At 38.4% G+C, this 20,669-nt stretch overlaps 1 protein-coding gene across 2 annotated transcripts in view; it reads right to left on the bottom strand.

The window, feature by feature from the left end:
* Positions 1 to 20,669, bottom strand: part of ANKRD27 (ankyrin repeat domain 27) — a 51,620-nt gene that overhangs the window by 29,950 nt on the left and 1,001 nt on the right. For both annotated transcript variants that reach the window (XM_067302510.1, XM_067302511.1), the window contains exons 2-12: positions 11,167 to 11,297; positions 8,826 to 8,936; positions 7,577 to 7,733; positions 5,953 to 6,107; positions 5,566 to 5,625; positions 5,413 to 5,466; positions 5,267 to 5,332; positions 5,104 to 5,180; positions 4,602 to 4,723; positions 3,586 to 3,664; positions 2,581 to 2,713 (exon numbers count right to left, since the gene is read on the bottom strand). In XM_067302510.1, coding sequence (XP_067158611.1) covers positions 2,581 to 2,713; positions 3,586 to 3,664; positions 4,602 to 4,723; positions 5,104 to 5,180; positions 5,267 to 5,332; positions 5,413 to 5,466; positions 5,566 to 5,625; positions 5,953 to 6,107; positions 7,577 to 7,733; positions 8,826 to 8,936; positions 11,167 to 11,268 — 1,116 coding nt within the window. In that variant the 5' untranslated portion in view covers positions 11,269 to 11,297. The remainder of the gene's footprint in view (positions 1 to 2,580; positions 2,714 to 3,585; positions 3,665 to 4,601; positions 4,724 to 5,103; positions 5,181 to 5,266; positions 5,333 to 5,412; positions 5,467 to 5,565; positions 5,626 to 5,952; positions 6,108 to 7,576; positions 7,734 to 8,825; positions 8,937 to 11,166; positions 11,298 to 20,669) is intronic.

Below are 20,669 nucleotides of genomic sequence, written 5' to 3'. Positions count from 1 at the left end.
CCTCCCTCCCCACTTTATTACAGGCATCACACTTGATTAGCCTCACTTTGCACTGAAGTCTTCCTTTCCCTCTGCCACCTGCACTTAAGTTTCAACTTCACTGTCACCTAGAGTTACATGCTTCTTTCCTCCTTTGGACCCAAACTCTAAATGTCTCTCCAGACTTGGATCATATTGGGTGAAGAGATTTGGCAGGTCTCTCCACCTGCAGTTCTCTTACTGACATTAGTGTGATAATACTGCCCATTATCCCACAGGGTATGTAAGCTCCCTGCAGACTTTTCCTTCTGCAGTTAGCTTCATCAGGAATTGAACAATAGTCATTTGCCAGAAGCTCCATCTGAAGCCAGCTATGAAATTAAATGTAGCTGCAGGAGTGGCTGTAGTAAAGCCCCAAGGCACAGCAATGTTCCTGCTCAGTTACATCCCATCACTTCCAGATTGTTGTGCTGGAAGGGGTTGAGCCACAGAACACCAACCTGGTAACTACTGTTTTAAGCAGGAAGTTGATCTCCTTTAGCAGAGAATAAATGAAATCTTTCAACTGATAGTTTTTGAAGGGAGAGCAAGCAATGTTACCTGAAGTTCCTACTATGTACTCTGCATCTCCTTACTTCTTTTTCTATTCCTGTCAAGTGACTACTTGCTTTCCAGTTTCTGCCTCTTCATTATGTGCTAACTTTTCTCCCTCACCCTAACAGGTGGGGAAAATGGTCTAGTTCCTTCCTTTCCAGCTGCAGTAGAGAGCAAGGGGTCACTCGTTTCCTTGTCTTCAAGGTTCTGCTGTTTCCCACCATCTCATCTTAGTGCTGCCTCCAAGCTGCGTTGATTCCTATGAAAGCCAAAGCAGAAGAAGAGAGTGCCTGCTGCTTGCTCACAACACACACTGGAGGGAGAAAGTAGAGGGAGACTAACAGCTGGCTTAACTCCAGGCCTAGAGTGATTAACTGAAGGAAACACTACTTGCTCTTACAAACATTGTCTGTTGGTGCAGATACTCTAACTTAAGCAGCATCAGGCTGCTCTCCTTTAAAGGATATAGTTCACTTCAGGGTAGAGGTCTCCCAAAGAAATACCTTATTGACAGTAGTACTTATCAAGAAGCTATAACCACTTAACAGCAATCCCAGTATAAAAGCTACTGCTATCTTTAGCTGTGCAGGGAGATATAGGACCAGGCATTCTAGAGGAAGCAGTTTTTACTCTAGGAACTTAAGAGCAATCTTTCCTTTCTTCAGCTTGTTGACATTTTTGTAAGAGACCAAGTCCTACTTTGGTTCCAGTTCTCCATCCAGACATCAGCATTGCTATTTGCATATTGATTAGTGATAGCTGCAGGAAGACAAACTGATTGGCAGGGTTCTCCTTTTAAACTAATATTTTTATTTTTTTTTAAACATAATTCAATACAGTATTACAAACAAGAAATAGTCATTACACAAAATTAAAGAGTGCTTTTTTTTTTTTTTAAGTGTACAAAACAGACAGGTTCATGGAAAGATCCCAGAAAAAGAGCAAAACCAGAAATAACAGAAGGCTAAAATGTTAAAGTTACTTTTAGTGCTTTTGCTTTAAGATTGTGCCCCAGGTTGTCCCATCCCAAGCCCTGCACACTGAGCCATTAGTCTGGCCCCTGCAATTAGATTCCAGCGCTTTGCAGTTGGGCAGACTGAGACACGTTGAATTCCCTCTGGTTCCAAGCTCACTCCTTTTGGTTTCCACATCAGATCAGGAACACCTAATTTTGCAACAGTAGAAACTTTTACAGAAGCAGTAAGACTGGATCCCTCCCCTAAATAAGCTACAAGGAGTTTTTAAGATCATGGAAGCTTCTAAAGTCACATCAATGTCATCCTTCATTGCCCTGCAGCAATTTGACCTGATTGACAGAAAGTCCAGCTGCCCAGTAGGAAATAATTCATGCATCCACAAATTTCCTACCCCTGCCAGGTTAGAGATCCTGAAAGCCAACGTGACTTTCAAACACCACTAATATCATGCAGTCCTGCATTCCAAGACTATCAGCCTGATGCTATGAATAATCTGCACTGCAAATAAACTGATTTTTAGGCTGCACTACACCAAGATTTACTGAACAATTCTAAGTTATTCTGTAGCCTCCCATTCTGCTATTATAGCTAAGCTTTATAAAACTATTAAAGAAGTCTCAGTGTTTCAGAGCTTAGGCTATGCCTACTCTGAAATACTGCATTGCTTTCACAAGCATGATACAAAGAGGACAAATAGGAGGTACTAAAAATCTTACTGAAAACTCAGCTGTCAAACAGTGCTGTGATTTTTTCCCTCTAATCATATGAAAAGGCAGACTTGCTTGACATTAACTATTTCCTCTTGGAGTGTACAGGTATTGCTAGGTTAGGATAAGAATTATCATTTAGATCATTTCAGCATTTGCTTCAGATGTAGTTACTCTTAATCCAGTCTTCAAATAGCAAAAAGGAATTCTTATGTTCAGCTGTTAGCAGCCTCTGAACTAGATTACTCAGTCTCACTCTCCACTCAACAGTACACAGCCCCACAAGCTTATCAAATACACGTGACAGACTAAGAGTAGCTTACTGTTGATCTGTCAGAAAGGTTGCCTTGTCGGATATATTCTATTGCAGCCTCAACTGATGTTAGACAGTATCCCAATTCATCCTTCACTGAACTGCAAAGCCTGAAGTTCTTGATGTAACTCAGGTTGGCCATCCTGTAATAAACAAAGTTAAGCTATAGACCATTAAAGATAAGATGGCACTAGCATGATGCATCTTAATACTGCAACCCATCTTACACAATCCAGGCAGACAATAGGTGTGGATTAAGGCAAAACAAAAGACTTTAGGCTAGCAGTACTGTGGCTGTTCTGAGCTTTGGAGATGGATCAGAACTCTACACATCAATAGAGTTATAGTTTTACACTAACTATTCAAAGGAAAGTAAGGATTGAATATTAGGAATATCAAAGACAGGGCAAGGACAGCAGTGGGAGATAATGTTTCATACAATATACCCTTCAAGCATCACAAGCAGTGTCAAGTGATTGCTACAAACTGAAGAAAAAATATGCTAATATCAGAGATCATATGGTATACCTGAACTGAATTGCAGTGTTAGATATAGTTTGAAGGTTTAAATATACCTTTATGATAGTGGGGTAAAATTAATACAATGGCATGTGCTAGCAGCAAGCAGTTAAAAACCATTAAATTCTAGTTTCTGTATAAAGTGCAAACATCTGAAAAGCTGCAGAAGGAAAGTTTAGCAGCTCCAACACAAATGAGGAAGGACCAGTCTACTCTGAAGTCTGTATTGGATGTGCAGATTTGGTAGAAGAAACCCCTTGCATTACCATTTTTTTCCCCAGACTGGAAGTTAGAATGCTTTGCTTCCACTCTTTTAAGTAGGGACTTAGTTTTTTCACACCTGTAATACTAACATCTTTGCTGAATGTCCTATTAAAAATAGGATTTTCTGCATTACATCAGTCCTAAGTTATTACTAAGTGTCCAGAAACATTTGCCTCTACAGCAACATTACATACAATATGATTAGCTTTGTACAGCCAAAGAAGTTACATACCAGTTTGGGATTTCTGTTTTTACAAGCAAGTATAGCAAAACAGAGAGAAGATCATCTGCACACATTGTCTCCATGTTAACTAAAAGAAAGAATTTACATCTGATGTTAGTCATGCAATGGCTCAAACCAAGAGCTACACCCATCTATGAAGTTCTGCCTTCTAAGACTAAGGGCCAGCCCTCCTAGTAGCCAATGCACTAAGTAGCCAACGCAGCCTTTCAAAGGTATGCTCTCAATCTCCCTCCAGAACAGGCTGGCAGGAACAAAAACACGAATACAACTGCAGTATTTGATCAGCATTCTCTTTGCCGTACAGAAAGAGCCAGAGCACTAGCTCAAAAATTCTGAAGTTCCTGATGGCAAAAAACCACCCTCAGTCAACATGCCTCTCCATAGCCCACGAGTCTTCCTAGAGAAAATAAGAGATGCAAAGGTGTAAAGTGTAAATTCACTGTACTACTCCGTTTGCTTAGTGGAAGTATCTTCTCTCCAGGCTAGGTAAACTGAGTACCAGATTAAGAGGCTCAAGCTTTCCCACAACAGAATTATACCTGTAATCCATGCTAGCCCTTTGAATGCAGCAAACAAAAAGTTGTCTGTCCCCTATCAACACTGCATTTTGCAAAAAGATGCATCTCGAGTAGTGTATACACAAAATTATGATGAAGCAGGGACAGACAAGAGTGATCCAGCAGCAACTCAGCGTTAAAATGGATCATCCTCAGTTCTACATGAGAAGAGTCTTAGCACATACATATGTTTTAGAACATGTGAAAAGCTTGTAGCTAACAGAGTATCCCATCTCACCACATGAGAAGCAATGTTGAAGGATCTTCTATTTTGCCTCTGTTTTATCTTTGTTTAGAGACCTGCAAGGGAGACCCCACTCTACTTAATTACGCGTTTAATCCACAAGTGGGTGATTTGAACAGCTGTTAGCCAGTACACATGAAGTAATTTGGGACGAAAAGCAAAATCCAGATTTAAAATTAGTTACTAATTCACTATTTACTGACCTCTTTGGCTAGGAGACTGCATAATAATTTGTACCACTTTTCGTAGACAGAGTAGCTTCTGTTGAGGGGAAGTACATTTGTTCAGCTGACCCAGTTCTCGCTTCGCCCGTGGTATATTAAAACTATGAAATAATTTTTGAAAGAAAGGTTAGGATACATCAGATAGGTCCTGTGCAGGATGTGCAAAACTCAGTTTAAACTGATTCATTACTGAAATGAGTAATGGTATTGAGAGATTTCTATCCCCCCCTTCCAAGTGTGCTTGCACTTCTATAGCCTGTAGATGGAGAGAAGCATAAGAACACCAAAGCCAAGAAGATTAAGGTCAGTACAACTGCCTTAAAGTGACACTTGCCAAGCATTATTTTTCTGTCTCAAAGGAATGAGAAGCATAAAAGAAACTTGATATTGCCTGTTAGGAAGCTACTTTGTCTACAATGAGTCCTATTTAAAACAGTCTCTTGACGACTTCTCAAAAAGTCCACTGTCTCATCTCTCTCACCTGAACTCAGGCTTTACTCCAATGTCTTTTTGCTGGAGATCTTGAAGGCTCCTCGTGATTTTGTTAAAAGCAGCATCCTAACCAATAGAAAGGCAGCCGTTTTAAAAAAAAAATGCATTAATGTAATCTGCAGCAATCAATTAACCAACTGAACCTCACTTACCTCGCTTGCCTCAATAGTCCCCACATATTTAAAAATCAGATCATAAATAGCATGGTGAATATACATCTGTGGAAAAAAGCAGTAGTTTAGCCATGAAAGGGAGTGACATAGCTCACTAAGCATTTTCTTCAGTTTCAGACACTTACTTCAACTGCTTGTTTAATCAGATTCATCTGCTCTTCTTGCTTTGCAAGCATCTTCTGAAAAAAGAAAAGCCACACAAAAAAGCAAGAAAAAGTTAATGTTACCTAAGCAGTAAGTTACCTATGCACTACATATTTAGAAGAATAAGTATTTACCAAGTGTGAATCTCTCAAAAGATGCTGAAGACATTTGGTATAGAGTGCACTGACAGAATCCTGGGGGGGAGGGGGTGCAGAAGAAAAAAGATTTTAGATCCAAGTTAATCTGATTTGAAGGAAAAACAAACAAACAAGGGAAGTCTTCCCTGCCTTAGAGAAGTATACAGGTCTCAACTATGCCAAGATATGATTTATAACTGGAAAAATCACTTTTCCCCCAATAGTTAAGATTAGTAATTCACAATTAAGAATTCTTTCTCCCTTCCCGCCTCCCCCACAACTTTGGACTGCTCTGACATAGAAAAGCTCAAAAAGAGAAGGATACCCAAAGCAATGAAGTGAATTATATTTAGTAAGTTAAATACCAAATATCAAGATACTGACTATGTAGTGACGCAGGCTTTTCCTTTCATGTTCTTTAAGTGTTCTGTAGAAAGATCCTATGTATTTATCAAATCTCTCACAGTGCCTTCCCAAGAATTCCCTAACATCTTCAATATTTCTAAGAGAATAGGAATTTGATGAAGTTGTAGATTCAGCTGAAATGAAAGCCAACAGTTAGCACAAGTTTAATACATATGCATAATAAAATACTGTCTGTCCCTAGACATACAGCCAAATTGTATGCAACACAACATTAATTCAGACTACCATGCTTAACTGAAGATGTTACTTTTCATTAAAAGAACTTAATGCATTTAAATAATCACTTTTAGAATAGGCTCTCTTGCCTTTTATCCCAAGCATTTCTTTGGAATAGACAAAACTGATTTTGCATGCTGCTCTACCCCAGGGTAATTTATTGCCACAGCCATAACCTGAGAGAGAGACAGGCTTGAAAGTGCAATAAGAGAAGCAAGCCACAGACTGAATTGGAATGCCCATGCAGACACTCAGTGTGCTTTAAGTGAGCAGTAAAATCTCATCTTTGATTTTTACATAACCTATTCTTTACTTAGGCAAGCTTTTCTCTGGAAAAGAGAGCCAAGTTACTCCATGTAAGCATTATTAAACAAAATCCACTTTCCTTCTGAGTAAGACAGTTGCATCACCCACCTAAAATTCACGTAGCTTCTCCAAAAACATCCTCTGGGCAAACCTTTCATTTGCAATCTAGGAAGGCAAACTAACAGGCTCAGGTCTCATTGATTTCAAATTACTTTGTAATTACAAATTACCTCACTGCTGAAAGATTGCTATACAACTACATCAAGTAACTGGGTGCAAAAAAGCATACCACAAGAATAATTTTTCAGACACAGATTAATATTTAAGCCTATATGCATTCCAGCTATTTTGTTTTGAGCTTCTCTGTCATCATTTGTCTGTTACTAACAGGGATTCTTATGAATTTAGAAAGACTAGACAGTTTTTATGTTAGGAAAAAGCATGTGTTTTAAGAGCCTTCAACCTTCTAATCAGTAAACACAGATTACTTGTTTATTTATAATCAGCAAGGAAATCTAGTTGCATTCACAGCTTTAGTAATAGCCTTGGAATAGTGTTCCCCAACCTTATCAAGGCACCTTCAATACTATGAAAACATTAATAGTAAAGAGACAGACTACCACCAGAAGAGCTGCTACCTAACTATGCTACACTACCTCTAACCACTGAAAGTGATCATATAAAAGAATTTACCTCAATCCAGTTTTTGTGCATCCCACCTTGCATCTCAAGACAGACATTATGTTTAAAAGGCTACATCCTAATTGTAAGGAGTCAGCACTAAACTGAGATGCATTGACTTAACAATCAAACTGGATCAAGTATTCTGCAGATGATTTCTAGTGCTTAGACTGGAACATAAGCCCTACAGAACTAAGTTTGGCTGGCAACAACTTAATATTTCTCTCCACCAGCATACCAGCAACTGCCCAGCACATTAAGTGCTGAGAGCTTTCAACCAAGACAGTGTTTTGCAGAATGAAGGAAATGTATTAAACCTCAAAGACACTAATTTGTTCGCTTTGCAGACAAGACCAACTGTTCACATTTCAATACATACCTGAGCTTTCTGTTTTTTCCAATGGATGGGCTATACACAATATACTAAAGCTTTCTTCTTTTTCATTGTAAAATGTTTCCTCAAAAAGAACAGGTACTGAGAGATTATAATTAAAACCGGTTCCTAAAATGATGATGTTTCCTTGTATAAAGATCTCCTGAAACAAAAAAGAAAGTGGAAAACTCCTCCAAACAAAGAGTTATTGTTTGACATTGCATAATTACATTTTTGAGGAAAAAAATCTTGCAAGACAAGAAAGCCCCAGATTCAAGAGGTTTCACATTCTTGGGCTGTGTGGACTCTGAGGCAGAGACTCCAGTCTACAATGGCTAGCTAAATCATGCTTATACTTGCTTTCCTCACAAGTCCACTCCTGGAGGAGGTATTAGATATTCTCCAAGGTGTTAAAGTGACTGCTTGAAGATTTTAAGGTACTTTTAGAAGAGGCAAAGAATTGAGAAAATTTATTACAATTGAGGCCTAAAGTCCAGCTTCAGAAAGAGGCCATGTATCTTGCCTACATTTCTCAAGCTCAATGTCATCCTCTCAAACAATTTCTGTGAGTACATCTACAGTAGGAATATCTAGATGACAGACCACAAACCAAGCACTCAGTCTCTACTGCAAAATGAGAAGGAAAAAAGATTTGATCCAAGACCGATGCAATGCTAGCATTGGTTATCATGGCTTGGTGCCACATTACAGTCAGTTTTTACTGGACTTATTGAACTGAATTTGTATATCAGGCCTCAGATATAATTTGACACCATCCTAATTTTGTCTTAAGTCTTGGTGAACTTGCATCTGTATATAGGCAGGCTGCTATTTGCCTGAAATTAAGAGGGACATTGAGTTCTTAACTAAAAATAAAGCTCATTCTACCACAAATCAGAAGTCCTAACAGCCACGAATGGGGGCTACTATTTGGTTTACGTATTCTCAAAGATGTCATAACAGAAAAACATTGTTAATCTTTACAAAGCTGCTTCAGCGAAGAAGCAAGTTGAAATCAAAGAGGCAGTGATACCATCTGAATAGTACATCTATTCTCATTGACATGTCAAAATACAGCCCTTCCTAGAAAGCAGTACATCTCTAAGAACTTTGGCTTAGATTAGGCAACATACTTATTTTGCCAGTCAGCTCTAAATCTAAGCTACTTCCTGTAGTCATTAGCTCACACCGTGTGTCATCATCTGCAGTGATTCATGAATGTCCAAGCTACATTCAGATATCAAAACTGAAATACCTTTCCATTGAAGGTCTGAAAATTTTCTTCTAGTGGTTTTAGAACATAGGATTCAAACTGGCAGGTAGAGAGACTGTTGCTTGAAAGGCTTCCTTTGCAGGGAACTAATACCTAAAGAAAAAAGTTAGATGCACTCTTTAGAGGAAAAATGTAGTGTCACCAGTCAGACCCAGACTGCTTTTACCCTTTATGCTCCTTCAGGAGCAAACAACTGCATCGGGCTTACACTAGCCGGTAAATATTTGTATAGCAACTACGGGTGTTTACTTTTTTTAAATAAAAAGAAGAGACCATTGCTAGACATGCAGTTCAACCCTAGAAGTTTCATTTTGTGTCTTATCTTAAAGAGGAGTGACATAGCTGAAGCAGGCATTACAAAGAGAAGCAGATTAAACACCATTTAAGGTAGTTAGCACCAGCCACCTGAATGACCTGAATGATATTAGGTAGCTAGTAACATTTATCAGAGTATATTTTTAATTTAAAAAATTAAAATCTATCTGAAGGAAGAACAAATCTAGGAACAAATCAAATCTGTAAGAAACAGTATCTTGGAGCTATTGTACACTAACAAATTAACAGTTTGAGATGAATTCTTAATTAATAAGCAGCACATTATGTTTTAATATCTGTAGACACTGTTAGTCTAAATTTCAACCTCAACAACCTCACAAGCGCTAAATTATTCAAGAATATTCCATGCATAGTCAAAACCAAACTATATTAATAAACAGGACAGCAAAAGGTTAGTAAAGCTTCACTCTTTTTTTTAAAGTCCTTTTTGATACATCATCTCAAACTTTAGCATCATGGCTACGTTTTAATTAAATGTGTATGTTAAAGTATGTTATTAACATACATTTTTAGACACACTTAAATTTAACATATAACTGCATTCAGTCTATGTATTGAGGTGACCAGAATAAATAGCACTATCTAACAATTAGTAATATCATCATCAGAATTTTACCGAAGTTAAGCAGCACAAATTTCTATTATCAATCCAATTTGTTCTGATCTAATCTTGGAATTTAAGCCAAGTATTTTCCACTCGGACTACACTTCCTCAGTTCCAGAAACTTCAGTGCTTTGGAATAAAGCAATGGATCAGTACTTTCTAGTTATAGGAAAATATTATGCAATTATGAAAAAATTATGAAGGAAGCAAGAGGTCTCTGCTCTGTAACAGAAGACTGGTACTCCCTTCAATACAAGAAAGACTATATGTGCTGAAAAGAAATACATCTGATTGTCAAGGGGGAAAATGAGCATGAAGCAAATGGTTCTTTCAGTACTAGGAAAGCTTCAGAAAGTGTCTTCAAAAAAACCATTTAACCATTTCTACTCCAGAGCTAAGAACCTTCTTCAGAAACGTCAACATGACCTACAATTCAAACACTTATTCCGGAAACATAAAGAGTAATGACATTATCAGCACCAGAATCACCAATATACAGAGATCAGACTTGTTTCTGAAGGTTAATGGTACATAAGAGTTCTGCAAATACTCAACAAAATTTTGCTTTAACAAATGCTCAGTCACTCATTGTTCAGGTTATTGTCTATTCCTCTGACCCTATACAAATACTTAAGAAAACTGAGTATATAGGTATTTAAGGTATGCTGTTATTCCACATGAATGCTGGGACAGCCATACCCTAATAAAACTTATCAAGCTTATATAATGGGTCTGCAGTATAATTAATACAGGGAAGTAACAATATTAGAGATACAATAACTAAGTCTTAAAAAACAAACAGGACCGTTGAACAGATTTTAGCAGTTCTGCTGATATCACCTTAAATAACATGCAATTCAAAGAGCTTTGTCCAATTCAAGACTCAGTTTCATAATCAGGTAGTGATATGCTCCAAGTTTAAGAGTCTCTACACACTTAGTTTTGGATCAAGACTAAATGCAAAATACTCAAATTAGAAATCTTAAAGTACTAGTTTTTATTCCAGCAGCCTGGTTTAATGAGTGTTTTGCTATATAAAATGCTGTCAGAAAGGAGCAATCATCTGCTCACCAGGGTTTTAAGATGTCAATTTCATTTTAAATTACAAGCAAGTGGAAGAATATGTAACTTTAGTTAATAGCAAAGAAAATAAGACTCCTCTAAAGTTTAGAAACAACACTCACTTTGATCCTTTACCAGCATACAATATATCAGAAGGTCCATATTTGTAGATAATGAACAACTTCAAGTTAAGCAGAATAACTTTTAGTCCAGATTTTGTGTAGGCTCGTACTAATCTTTACACAAGTTTTTAGCAGGCATGTGTTTTAGATACATATTGCTACTGTTTAATAAGCAGCTTTTGAATATATTTATACTTACAATACCATGAAATTCTGCAACTTTGCTGCAGAGATCAGGACGCCGCTTCTGAATGGCCAGATAAAAGGGATTTTTCAAGAGATCTTCATCATACATAGCCATATGGACTTCAGATATTCCAAGGAGATTTTCTAAGATGCATATAGAGAATGGTTAATGCATCACAAATTACATCTGTGAAGGCATAGTATTTGGAAATACATAGAGGGCAGTTTGTTTCCTCTTGTTTGAAAAGAAAAAGCAGTTTCAGATTTTGAAGTTAAGCATGCCCTTGGCAGCTCACAAATAAGAACGTAAAAATAGTTACTCAGAAATTATTCAGAAAAAAATAGTTTTCACAATAAGACATTTCCTGTTACACAGTTATTGTGTCTCCTTAACTGTTCCCAGTGCTATAGTCTAACACCACATGATATGTTTGGACAAAGCTTAGGGGACAAAGGGATTTTTACATTACCACCACTTTGATACACAAGATAGCTTGGTTTAGACCTTCGCAATGCAAGTTAAGAGACATGAATTAGCAGCTCCTCTACAGCAGATTCTACTGCATCACAAGACATTGACGCTTTTGCAGCAAGTTCATGCAAGACTCGCACACAATGAGACACCCAGAGAGTGCAACATGAGCCCTTGTGTAAGGCAATCCTCAACTTTCCAGAGAAAGTTACAGGAAAGACATACAAGAAGCAGATATGAATATCCAAGTCTTAATTAAAAGGACACCATGAAATTCATAGTTTATGGTTATCTGTACTCCCATGGAAACAGTCTCAACGATCTGAAATCAAACTAAGTTCTGGAACACTTCTGTTAAGTATCACCACGGGGACTACTTTTGTGGACAGAAGTGTTTCAGCTGTAAGGCAGATGCACAATATTTGACAAATCAGTGAGTAAAAAAGTGACTGAAAATACAAGTCCCAACCTGCAGGCTGCAGATCTATCACTAGCTGTGTCACAAGGAAAAGATGATCTCTAGAGGCACTAAACTCTGCTTCCTACCTCAGTTCCGATTCTCAATAAATATGGCACATGCTCTAGACACACAAGAGCTGGCACAGCCACAATAGGCCCTTTCTGGAACAAGGTCAGAATTATTTTATTCAGAAGAACGGAGATTAACAGGCTTACAAACACTGGAGATGTCTGCCCTGTGTCTTTTTCCCCCCTCACCCAGCTCCATTTTGGAATAAAAAAATTGCACAATTTCCTCACATAATTTCAGCTATGTGCCCTAGGAGAAGGTGACAGCAGTAACAGAACTTTAAACACGTTGACCTTGTCCTAATTAGTATTTCCATGTTTTCTTCAATGCATGGTTACATTTAACACATTACATGTTCAGTGTGAACTTCTTACACTTATTCTGTACTACTTGTAATATCTTACTACCTAATGCTGTATTGGTAGCAGAAACATGTCCTTCTCTGGAGATCAAGGAGACATGAAAATATTTATGGCAGTTTAGTAGAGTGGAAAAAAGTACACCCAACTCCCAGAGATTTCTAGATAGTATTTCAATTTCAGCTATGCTGTTAACTGATCTAGAGTCTGTTAGCTGATCTACAGTCTGGTACCTCTTTATAATTAGGTGCAAGGAGATCTCACCTGGAAAGCTAAATACAAACATGATCCGTTAAAGTTGCAGGCAATTTCCAGGACAGAATTATCACCAGTTACTTAAAGCATGGACCTGAGCCTGAATCACTGAAGTTTAGTGATGGCAGATAACTGACACAAGCAGAGTTTACCTGTGAAGTTCCAGGTAAAATGATCCAGTCATTTTTAAAAACAAGATAAAATTATAAGATTAAGAGCTTCTGTGAAAGAATATTAATTTAGCAGTTTCAACACTTTAGGCTTTGGAGTACAGATCTGAAGTTTACTTACGCAAATGGGACAAGAAAGTTGCTCACTGACATCTTTACAAGACTAGCCAAGTTCAGTAATTATGAAGGACTTCAAATTCAGTAAAATTAGAGCTTTGCATAAGATCTGTCATATCACATCTATGTAAACACAGTATTACCACTAGCAATTCCCCAAGTGACGATTGCTATAAGCACTTCCAGAGAGGCAGCTGCAGAGAAAGTTCAAGTTGTGGGCTTCCTCAACCTGTGTGAGAGACGGTGGGTAGCAAGGCAATCCAGTGGTGGGTCTGCTGCAAGAACAGATAATTAATCACACATCCACAGAAAAGAGCTAAGCCAGACCTCAATAAGCAGCACTAACTAGCTACATAAACCTGTCCGCTGAACAACTGGCTAGGCAGCAATTCCAAATAAGATCTTGGCCACAGATCACAGTCCAAACAAGAATCAGAGCCACTACTGTAAGTCAAATGCCATAGAGGGCTGTACAAACATGTGCAACCTGCAAAATGCTCAATTGTGGCAAGACTTACTTTAGAGTCCTGTGTCCTGCTTTGGGTGCTGCACTTCAGGGAAGATGTAACTGACTGAGGAAGAACCTAAGTGAGAAAGGCAAGAAAGCCTAAGAAGCAGGACCTAAAAGAACATGACAAGTAGATGTTGTTTAAGCTGAAAAAACTGCATGAAACACAAGAGGTTTTTCCTGAATATGTATCAAGCTCCTCTCAATGAAGATTTTGTCCATAAGAAACAGGCCTTAGCTTAAGTTAAGACAACTCAGATTACAGATCAGGAACTCATTTCTAAAGGGAAGATAAACATGTGCTTTAGATTGCTTGGCAAAATATCAAGTCTCTGATGTTGTAAATCTTTAAGAACCTGTTAGACAAACCACTACTAGAAGTGATATGAAGTGATATGGATATAGTGAGGCCAGGAGGCTGGATTAGATGATCTCTCAAGACATCTTCCAGATCAAGGTTTTACTGATGAAGTTGGCTCACTGAGGTATCCTCATCTTCCTTTACATTTGGTGAATTTATATTCAGTATCTGGTCAAGCGGTCAATGAGACTATGATCCTCCCCACAAGACAGCACTCCGGACAGTGATGGAGGATGTACTAGGACACCATATAGTGTATGGGAAAAAAGAGCGCATTGACACTGGAAGGCAACCAAGTATTAGTGATTGTAGAGGCAAGACTGCAGTATGCAACTGAGTGCTTCCATCTATCATGTCTATATTGCAAGTTTTTCAGCTTACTGAATCTTTACATCCAAAGTAGTCTTCTCGCAGTATAGAGAAAATGGGGAAAGAAGGACATCCCACAAATTTTATCTAGAAATCTTTATCTCATACTATCAAAAGACTGATCACTGTCTAGACAGGCAAGTTAAGAACAACATTTTATGTAGTCCCTAGAAAAAACAGGTGGAAGAAATGTACTGAAGGTGAAAAAACTCCCACATAAGCCCAGAGCTTATGAAGCTTGCTACCTTTATTTATAGTTGCTACCTTATTTACGATTATTTACGATGTGGCTTTTAAGTCATTGCCTGCATCCAAAAAAAATACAAGAGACTAGAGTGCTTCAAAAGTGATTTCAGTTTGAGATTGTTACAAGAAGAGTTCAAAGCGATATTCTTCACTTCCCAGTTCATGAGAGTGCACACCACAAATAATTCGTTTCAGATTACTTAGCAGCAGCCATGTAGATTCGTTTACCACAAACAAAACTACTGATTGCATTGAATCGTACTTAACAGGTCCAGCAAAAAGTCATATGACAAGAAACAGCATTTGAACACAGAACCCTAGCATTTTAGCTACTGTAATGTACCTAAGATGCCATCAACTTGCTATAACCTCAACAAGGAAACTAAAATGTTAGTTCATAAGAATGTTTCTCACTCACCTTGAGCAGAAGCTGACTGTGAGGACTCTGAACTGCTAGCTGAACACATGTAGCAGTGCACACGTGTTCCTACACAGCAGGAAATAACAACCATTAGCCAAATGAGTACTATCTTGAGAATCACAATTCTGAATTTCCTTCTCTTTTCTCACATTTTCTCCTTACCCCTGCACCTGCTCAACTCTCAGTCAGTGCTACACTGGTGGATGGCTACCATACTTGATTAAAATGTGGGTATGCAGTAGAAGAGTGAAATGTTTAAGGTTAACTGAAACAGTTACATTTGCTATATTTATCTGGACCTCTTTCACCTATCCACAGCATTCTCTGTGGAGAGAAATAGAAATTGGGAGGTACAAGCCACGTACAATTTAAGTAATTACAAAACCAACTAAGTCCTCCATACCGTGCTTAAACAGCTTAAGCTACAGAATCAAAATAGTACGTTGAAGTTTCCCAAATTTTGGCTCAGGCATTTAAGATTAAGTCAATTTCTTTCCACCTCAAAAGTTAAGTGCATCTGAAAATACTGCCTAATGCATTGCTGTAATCCTAGAAATGCATTAGAATACTCCATTGAGAGTTTGCTGGCAGAACACAATATCCAACTTCAATCCAGTTTAACTGGGGGTGGGGTGGAGGAGGCTTATTCCTCTACCTTCCTGTTGGACAGCTTTAGATTTACTTACATTAAGAAAGGAGGAAAAAGCACAAAGCTATATATGCATTACCAGAACTGTTTAATACTTAACAGAAAGTCCATTAAAAATTGTCATAAACCTTATTCACTCGGACCTTTATTAAATTCTATCATGCTGAGCTGTAAAGCAAAACATGAGTACTAATTTCATATAAAAGGTTTAAATGGAAGATATAACTATCACTTAAGTGTGTGGCTTCATGCCTATAAACACAGAAATAGCTCAGAAATTGCTGGAAGAATAGAGCACAGCTGATCAGAGGATCAAATAAGCATTGTTAGTTTTTTTTTTAAAAAGCATGATCACAATTTTAAAAAACAGCTGAATCCTTTCTAGCTTAACAGTGGAACAACAGCTTTTAATGATACATCTAGCAGAAGAGATAGCTAAAGTGAAAAATCATATCATTGAATCTAATCATGTCACTGTTTTCTCCAAAAGACTGGAAATGAAGTCTTATGACTTTTAGTACTGAATACAGTGAGTGGGGCCTCCCTGTGAAAGTCTGTCACTACTGGAGTTTTCCTTTAACACTGAGCCTTTTACAGACCTGTCTGGTTTTCAGTTCCTTTTAACATGCATTTTGAAATAAAAAGACAGGCAGGCATAAAAGTACAGATTAGATGTCATTACATGGTTACTTGAAGAATGTGGACATGATATAACTGTCAAACTATACAGCTATTTACTTAATTCTTAAGTACATTATCTTCTGAATGTTCTGCTACACCGCAATTAAAGACCTAACAAGACATACCGCAGAGAAAATACCTCTCATAACAGAATTAAGGACTTTGAATGTAAAACAGTGTTTGAATATAATGTTGAACAGTACAAGATTCAGTGTTTTTACTAACACATTTTAATAATACTTCAGCAGAGCAATGACAGTAAGACTGATACTGGTAGAAAAATGATTGGCCTAATACAGTAACTTGACATTTTTTGTAAGAGAGCAAGTAAGTTAGGATATTACACTAGGATGCTAGTTATCAAGTATAGACATGACCTCTCTACAAGAGCACAACTACAAAGAAACAGAATGGTTCCTAGTCACGCCAAATTCTTCAAAATCCTCAACATCACATCCACTAGCATGCCATTCAAGAAGCATAAATCCACTGAATTTTACTTGTATGCTAACATTGTGAAGTTTTACTACTCCTTAACCTCACATACTGACATCTGATCTTAACTTGTAGACTCTACAGCAGTAACAACTAAGGCTTAGCAAACCAACAGCTAGGAGAATGCGACTTTGTGAAAGGCTCAAAAGAATGAGAAAAAGCAGAACAGGCAGTGACTCATTATCCATAATTATAAGATATTTAGTTCAGAAAAGCAGCCAGATACACATTTTTGACACACAAAGCTTGTATGGGTATTTATCACACCAAACTGCAGACCTCTGCAGAAAAACCAAGAGGAAGTAATTGTTCCCCAGTTCTAAAGGGCTTGAATTTCTCTTCTACAGAGATGCTTTTTTCTCTTTAAGAACATCTCTTGTTAACAAGAACAGCTGAAAGCTAAGCATATCTTAAAGTGCTTTCATGAGCAACAGAGAGGAATTTAACATCAGTGCAATTTAACTAGTCTTAGTCCAAATGAAAAGCTAGTTAACACTTCAGGCACTGTTTTATCTGGACTACTATTCCTCATATTTACACTACTTCAGGGCAAAGGTTACAATCTGGACTTGAGTCCTCAAATCAGCATTCACCTCAAAAAACAAAAAACAGAAGCTCCTTTCTCAGTTTATCAGTACACAAGAAACTCTCCTCTGCAAGACGCTCAGCACTCGTCCCTTAAAGTGTAGCTCTGAGGCAATTCCACTGCACTCTGCTCAGCAGCGGGGAATAAAGGAGACAATTTACGTCCATCCCTTTTGGATTCAGCTGCAGCTTATATTGCTTTCTATAAAAATGATGTCAGAGTAACAGCTCTGAATTATCAGACTCTAGAGCGGCAAAGTTGCCTCAGTCAGCTCAAGGCTTCCTAGCAACCTGGGAAAAACTAAGTTCTGAACGCAAGAATTTGGCAGCAACAGAACATATTTTGGAAAGGAGAGGGCAGGGGAATTTCAGGAAGATAATGCTAGCTTCCACACATGCACACTTTTCTTCCAGTGAGGAGTTAAGAGCTGACACTGATCTCATGGATTTTTCCCCCCCCCCCCCCCCGGTCTGTCTCTGCCTCCCCCAGTCCTACTTCCCTTTCTGGGGCCCACAGGCTTTCCTACCACCCCTCCCACCATTCGCAACCTGGCCTCCCACAGAGACACCACAGCACCCGTCAGCAACAGCAGAGCACTGCGGAAACTAGAGTTATCTATCAGTTCTCAGGCAGCTTTGTATTACGAATCCCATTTTGCAAACTGTCAAAGAGAGATTACTCTTATAAAGAAATAAGAATGTTCATCTTTATTCTAATAATGCACTTCCGTCACTGTTTGTGATGTGAAAGTCTTACTTGTCTCAGACTTGAGGCCAAAGAACATACAGGCCTGACTCTTAACAATCACCTAGTTTTCTTCTCTACAGAGAATCAGTGTTTTAATGAGCAGCTCATCACTCAGATGAGCTTACCACTTTTATCCAGTCGCCTCTACCGATTTGGAGACAAATTTTCTAGTCCATAGCCACATATTTAGCAACAAACAGCATTCTTCTCTTCACACGAAAATGAGGATCACATTTCTAATTCTGAATTCTCACAGGTTTAAAAAAAAAATACTGGAGTAGCTGTTGCCTTCACCTATTTTTATTTTGTTTGTCATTATCATTGCTGCATTGAGGTATCAGACAGGAGACCCTGAGCCATTCACAAGCAAGCAGTGGAACAGACAACACAGGAATGCCGAGCAGTGAACCAAGCAAACAATTAAAAGGAACACATTTAGAGGAAAAATATTAACCACAGAAGGTATAAAGTTCTCAAAACAGGTTTTTGAATAAGAAAGCTTCCTCCATATATTAGCGAGCTGTACTCGTATAAGGCCATCTCCTTGGGCTTGCAGAGGTGTCAGGGAGGGCATCTGAAGGTGCAGCTGGCACAGCAGAACCTTTATCAGCAGTCAGGACATGCACAGTTTGAGCGGGGAGACACAACACAAACTACAGGGTTGAAATACAAGGATAAAGAATGCTTTACTTAAGCCAGTTATTTTGATCCTTTAGTTACTGAGGCAAGATAGTAGCAGAGTTCCCCAGCCTACGCACTGGTGTTGCAGTGGGCCTGAATGCTGCACAGTTGGAGATCTGGGTCTCGGAGTTAATAGTTTCTTGACTACAGAGTTAGAGAACACCACTGTTCACAGCAGATTACATAATGTTGATATCAATTCAGTGCAAGACTGAAAGGTAAGACAATTTGAAGCCAGAAGTTATGAGCTCCCTTGATTACCCGAGTTCAGATTGCCCTTAGATCAGACAAGGGGACAGGAATGTTATCCATTCCTTGTTTATTACTGCTGATTTTTGTGCATCTCAACACAAAAACTGGCTAGCCTCCTGGCTAGCACTAGTCTTACCCCTTCATTGCTAAAAGCTTAAACATCAGACTAAAATATCTAGTTATGAAAAACATGTTGTATTATTACACTAGTTCCCGGGGGGGGGGGGGGGGAAATGGAGGAGAAGGAAGGTGAGAAACAACTCAACAGGTAAACTGTTCTAACTAGTGAAGTAAATGATTTTAACCACTGATGGTCTTTTGATACTACATAATGCACTATGCACAAAACAGACTTGCATTTACTTAAAATTCTACTTAAGTCTATTAAAATGAGACATAGGAATTAAACAAGTTCAAGCATGTTCCAGAAGCAGAGTACTTTGCAAACATTTTTAAAGGTACTAGCATAGGAACAATATGCTCTTAACATCCGTTATAATTAAGCCTTTCCATAGAAACAGGAAATGCATTTCTTCTCCTACCCATTATACTGCTTCCTCATTCACTTCTCAGGACTTTTTATACTTCATCCTAATACTTTTTCCAGGACAAGAAGACTTCAGCTAGTCACCATCTTGCTTGCAACTGGTATCAAGATTTTGATTTTCAGAACAGCATGCCTATCTGACAAGCTACAACTAAATTTTAAGAGAGTTTCCCCAGTCTGTCTGAATTGGATAATTGCATACAACCTAACTTAATTTAGAACTAATCTAATGAACTGTCTCTTTCTTCCCACACAGTACATCTGAAGATGTATTTAGGCATTATCTGATACAGATTATAGATGCTGCCACCTTCAGGTTTAAGGAGTCACATGTTCCTGAAACAATACAGCCCCCCTTTTCAGCTGGTTTTAGAGAAGCATAGTTTCAAAGGTGTGATGTGCTGCAATGAATAGTAACGTCAGTATGTACAGCAGACTTTAAACGCAGCTACTATATATAAATGCATAATTTAGTTAGCAATAAGCTTAACACTCAAGTCACATAAGACTCCAGATTCAAACCAAGGGCTAATCCTTTTTCCACCTGACAGAATGATTAAGCAATTACAAGACTCTGCTTACAAGAAGGTCAAAAATCATCGCTTGTTTCTTCATTCCCGCTAGGAAACATGCATTATCAACTCACTTCTAGACTAACACAACACGCAAACTGGTAGAGAGCTACTCAGTTTACTCTGTAGTAACTTGGCAACCTATGAAAGTTAAAGCAGTTTCTTCTGCAAGTAGCAAACTCACAAGAGAAGCTGAACGTGACTTATTAGGGCCAAAGTAAAAGCAGAGCAAAACAGAGTCAGGGGTAGATGACTGAACTTCCAAGCCACCAAGAGCCAGAAGAAGGAAGGCTACCTAGACAGAGTCTTCAAGGTGGGCTCAGCAGCAGAAAGCCGCTTTGTCGCAAGTCTGCTCCTCACAGTAACCTACCTTGCTTACAGCTCACCTTCCACTACCCTGGTGGCATGTTAAGGGAGAGGGTTACTCTTCCCCTTCTTAGGTATCCACATCTTTTTCAAGTTACTGCAGCATCAGGAAGCCATTTACTTACCCATGGAG

Source organism: Apteryx mantelli, chromosome 10 (genome assembly GCF_036417845.1).
Source record: "Apteryx mantelli isolate bAptMan1 chromosome 10, bAptMan1.hap1, whole genome shotgun sequence".
Classification (NCBI taxonomy): domain Eukaryota; kingdom Metazoa; phylum Chordata; class Aves; order Apterygiformes; family Apterygidae; genus Apteryx; species Apteryx mantelli.
This window is presented reverse-complemented; position numbering and strand designations above follow the sequence as displayed.